Source organism: Canis lupus, chromosome 32, assembly GCF_048164855.1.
Source record: "Canis lupus baileyi chromosome 32, mCanLup2.hap1, whole genome shotgun sequence".
Taxonomy (NCBI): domain Eukaryota; kingdom Metazoa; phylum Chordata; class Mammalia; order Carnivora; family Canidae; genus Canis; species Canis lupus.
This window is the reverse complement of record NC_132869.1, coordinates 32,885,828-32,890,244: the sequence shown is the minus strand read 5'-3', so window position 1 is coordinate 32,890,244 and position 4,417 is coordinate 32,885,828. Positions and strand designations below refer to the sequence as shown.

Genomic DNA, 4,417 nt, shown 5'->3' with positions numbered 1-4,417 from the left:
CCACACAGCCAGCTGCAAAAGGTGACATCCACAAGCTCTGTAGGTTGAGAGAACAGATGAGCAGATGGATCTCAAGATTGCAAATCTCAGGGTTCACCATTAGGAGTGAACAAGGAAGAGAGTGCTCTGAACTGTTCAGAAAAATTATCCATAACTTGGAAATAGGTGAAAGGACTGCTTGTCGTTTCAACGTTGCTGTGGGGCAGGGTTGAACAGCCAAGAGTTATTTAATTCTCTCGGGAAAAACGAAATGCCTCTGTTTTAGAATTCACTATTGACTAGAGTCCCGACTTTGTGAAGCTACCTGCTAACTTGTCGCTGCATGTATATATAGGCTGGTGCGTGTATGTGAAGATCCAAAGGATTTTACTCCGGTACAGAAACCCAAGTTATGGTTTGTAAGGTCCTGTAAGGTTCTGTAAGCTTTACCACCCCTTATCTTAGCAAACTAATTTCAGTAGGTCTTTTCCAACCAAAGACATAAATCTCGTCTCTCAAATATTCCTCTGAACCAGCTTTACCATTGTTTCCTTTATTGACGAATTAAATAAACCTTTGATATGTGATAAAAATTATACTTTGACAAAATCAAAAAGTGAGGGGCTCTGTTATGCCCTGGCACGGGGACACAGGCTTTGGGCAAATTGCTCAGCCTCTGGGCCTCACATACCTCATCTGTCTGCCATGAAGCGAAGGTACCTAACTCCCAGGACTGAGGGCTGGAGCGGGAAGACGGATGTGAAAGTACTATGCACATTATTCACAGGATGCAAAAGTCAGAATTTATTGCTGTGATTTAGGCTTCTCCAGTGCTAGCAGGTCCTGGGATTCTGGGGGCAGCAGTCCCCAAGGCTTGGGACATAGGTCAGGGCAAAAGGCAACGAGGGGCAGACCCGACACTATGCTCCATGCTGATGCTGCATACTATACTTCTAATGAGGCTAGGACTTCCCATGGGCCTCAGGTCTTGGAGGATGGAAACAACTGGGGACACACAGGTCATGGAGAAGTTGAAGGACTAGGGTATGCAGGTGACCAGAAATCAGGCCAGGAACATACTAAAGGAGGGACGAGAATCCTCATCCAACACCAGGTTCCGAAGTGGTCTAGCCCTTACAGCCTGGGTTCTATCAGGACCTCAAGATTGGATTCTCTAGGTGGGGAAGCACCCAGGTCAGTTGACAGCACAACAGGATCTCGGCCCCTGCTATCTGCACATTTGTGTGGTTTCACGCACAGAATGATGCCAGTCAGGGGTCCAACGAGCAACGCAGGCAGCCAAGGTCAGCAAGAGCCAACCCTGCACAGAGGTGGGTACAGAGGCAACAGAGTGGGGGGTGGCAGGGAGGAAAGGCATTCCAGGCCCCTAGAATGGCAGGAGCAGAGGCTTGGAAGAGGGAATTAACCCGCAGAATGCGGAGGAGGGACGCCACTGAGGAAGAGGAAGCAGTGAGACCTGGCCAGGAGTGGGCTCCCACGCAAGTGATCTAAAGTCATGGAAGTTAATAATCCACTGCCCACAGGGTGACGGCAAAAACGGGAGCGGGCGAGGGGTTTGCAACTGAGTTCTTTCCCGCCGCCAGCATCCTGTGAGGGGGTGTGGGGAGCCCTCTCTCTCTCACAGGTTCAGCTGTTATGGTCCCTGCAAGCCCTGCCAGCTTCGCCCGCTCCCCAAATGCGTCCGTCCACAGCTGTTCTGCCTTAAAGGCTGGGCTCACCGAGCCTCTTCCCATCTGTTCCAGCCTCCCTCCCCCCCTTCCCTCTGAACCTTCCTATAGCAGCTAATTACCCCACCTGCCTTCTTCACGCACTTGGGAGACTCTCTTCCTTCCTGGACTTAAATATTTTTCCTCTTCCCTATGTTCCCTTTGCCCTGATTTCTTCCATACTTTTATTCCACTGTGAGTTTTTCGTTCTGCGTGTTGCCCTTAGCCCTCAGCGGATCAAGACTAAGTGTGTATCAACCTTTGTTGGTCTTGGGCCAGACTCTAGGCTTCGTGGACCTCTCTAGCACCTACACCTACATTAGGCCTTGCACTGTACCTGGCACACAGTAGGTGCCTAATTCTTGCCAACTGACTGGCAGTTTGATTAACATCGCTTATCTCACTCCTAGCCATGCTCAATTATTGGCCCACTCACACACAAGCCTGGGTTAGTGAAATCCCACTCCCGTGGCCCATTCCGCCGGCATTGTGACCCACCACCTCTCCGCAGAGCCCACGTAATTCGAGGGTGCAGACCCCGGTGTCCTCGTTACTCTCTGAATTTCTCCACACACGTTCCTATCACGTGTCCCACCACCTTCCTAGCACAAGGCCCAAGACCTGCAGGTCTCAACCAGGGGGACAGAAGTTCCGAGCAGCTCCGAAGGGCCAGCCTTATGGACTCAGCCGTGGCTCAGGGAAGACTCCGGGTTATCCCCTCCTAAAGGGCAGCCGGGGTCACAGTTCTGGTGTCGTGGAGGCCACAGGCCCCGCGGCGCCAGGAGGCAGCCTCAGGAGGCAGGTCTGCAGGGAGCCCGGCCGCGGGAAGCCGGCCTTCTCCCTGAGCAGCCTCCAGGTGCCCCCCTCAATGGCGTAGAGCAGAGTAAACATGCGGTTGACCGTGTAGACGGTGTCGCCGCGCACCACTGCCGTGAAGAGCGCCCCCTTGCTGTTCACGAACTGGCCGGGCAGCGCCGTCCACTGGCCGGTGGCCAGGTTGAGGCAGTCGATGGCGCAGTGCAGGAAGTCGTCGGAAGGTCCGTTGCGCACCACGTAGAGGCTGTCGCGGTGGGCCACCATGCAGTGGCCGTAGCTCTGCGGGCGCCGCAGCTCGGCCACCGGCAGCCAGGCGTCGGCCCGCTCGGCGTACTCCAGCACGGCCGTGGTGTCTGCCGGCCGCCACAGGCACACGAAGAGGCGGCCGCGCGCCTGGGCGCACGGGACGCCGGCCGCCGGCTGCGGCAGGTCCGCCGCGAAGCTCCAGCGGCCGGCGGCCGGGTCGTAGCGCTCCACGGAGCTCACGGGCGTCCTCTGGAACTCGCCGCCGATGGCGTAGAGGCGGCCGTCGAAGCCGGCCAGCGCCGTGTCGTAGCGCGGCTGGTGCGGGCTGGGGAACCGGCGCCACGTGCCGCCGTCGGGGTCGTAGCAGAAGCCCAGCTGCACCACCTCCTTGCTGGCGCCGCGCACGCCGCCCACGATGTACAGCTTGTTGCCCAGCGTGGCCACGCCCGCCAGCAGCGTGCTCGCCTCCAGGGGCAGCGCGGCCAGCGTGCGCCACGCGTCCTCCTCCTCGTCCAGGTAGCACAGCGTGCGCGACGCGTCCTCCAGGAAGCCGGGCGCCGGCGTGTGCGTGCTCACCGCCACGTAGCTGCTGGGCCGCAGCGCAGCCACGTAGGCGCGGGCCTCGGGCAGCGCCAGCTCGGCCGCCAGCTCGCGCGCGCCGTCGCGGATGAAGAGCGCGGCGCTGCGGAACACGTCGTGCAGGCCGAAGGCGGCGGCCGCGTCGCACAGCAGCGCGCAGTTGTCCGACGTGAGGCTGTGCTCCAGGAAGCGCGCCAGCGCCGGCGCCTGCAGGAAGGCGGCGCACTCCACGGCCTGCAGCAGCTCGTCGGCGGCCGCCAGCGCGGGCCGCTCGCCGCGCAGCACCTGCAGCGTGGTGCGGAAGCCGCCGGCGCTCAGCGCGCCCAGGCGCAGCTCGGCGGCGCGCGTCTCCCGCATGCCCGAGCGGAAGAGGCCGCGGAAGAAGCCGCAGTGCTCCACCAGCAGCGCCCGGTCGGCCTGGAACAGCTGGCCGCCCACCCACACCTGCACCGGCGGGGCCTCGGGGGCCCGGGGCATGGCGAGCCGGAGGTGGGGGGGCGCCGGCAGGCCTGGATTCCGCGGCCACCGCCTCTGGGGCTCCCCCGGGGCGGAAGAAACTTCCCGACGGCTATAAATATCTCCCTGTCTAAAGATAGTGCGGCTCATGTGATGCGGTGGCCGGCAGGCTGCATGGCCCTGAGCCCGTGGGCATCGGGAGACCTGCAGGGGCACTCGCTTCCTTGTGGGCAAGAGTGACAGCAGCGACCCTGCCGCGTGCGGGCACTGTGAGGGCTGCCTACAAAGACACCCCCCCCCCACCCCGTTTAACCTGCACTAAAGCAGCTGTGTGCTCTTGTCCGAGTACTCTAACTCTGACCTGGTAACCTGGGCTCTCAGAATGTGACCGGCGATAGGCACCTATCTCATGGTACTGGGCCGATGGCCATAAAGTGTTTGAAATGAGGCTCCCGAGAATTTACCTGACTTGTCCAAGGTCATTCAGCTGGGAAGAAGCAAGGACGATATTCATACGTAGTCCACCTCGTTGGTTGGGGGCTGAGGGGGTGGATCTTAGGCACTGGAGGGAGAGGCAGAGGTAGAGCAAGATGGAATGGACCAGGCTGGGGACT

General features: G+C 59.7%; 1 protein-coding gene across 1 annotated transcript; it reads right to left on the bottom strand.

The window, feature by feature from the left end:
• Positions 1-516: 516 nt before the first annotated feature.
• KBTBD13 (kelch repeat and BTB domain containing 13) lies at positions 517-4,065 on the bottom strand. The gene has a single exon (XM_072809126.1). It carries the CDS (start codon positions 3,951-3,953, stop codon positions 2,445-2,447), a length of 1,509 nt encoding a protein of 502 aa, XP_072665227.1. The 5' UTR covers positions 3,954-4,065; the 3' UTR covers positions 517-2,444.
• Between the last annotated feature and the right edge of the window lie 352 nt (positions 4,066-4,417).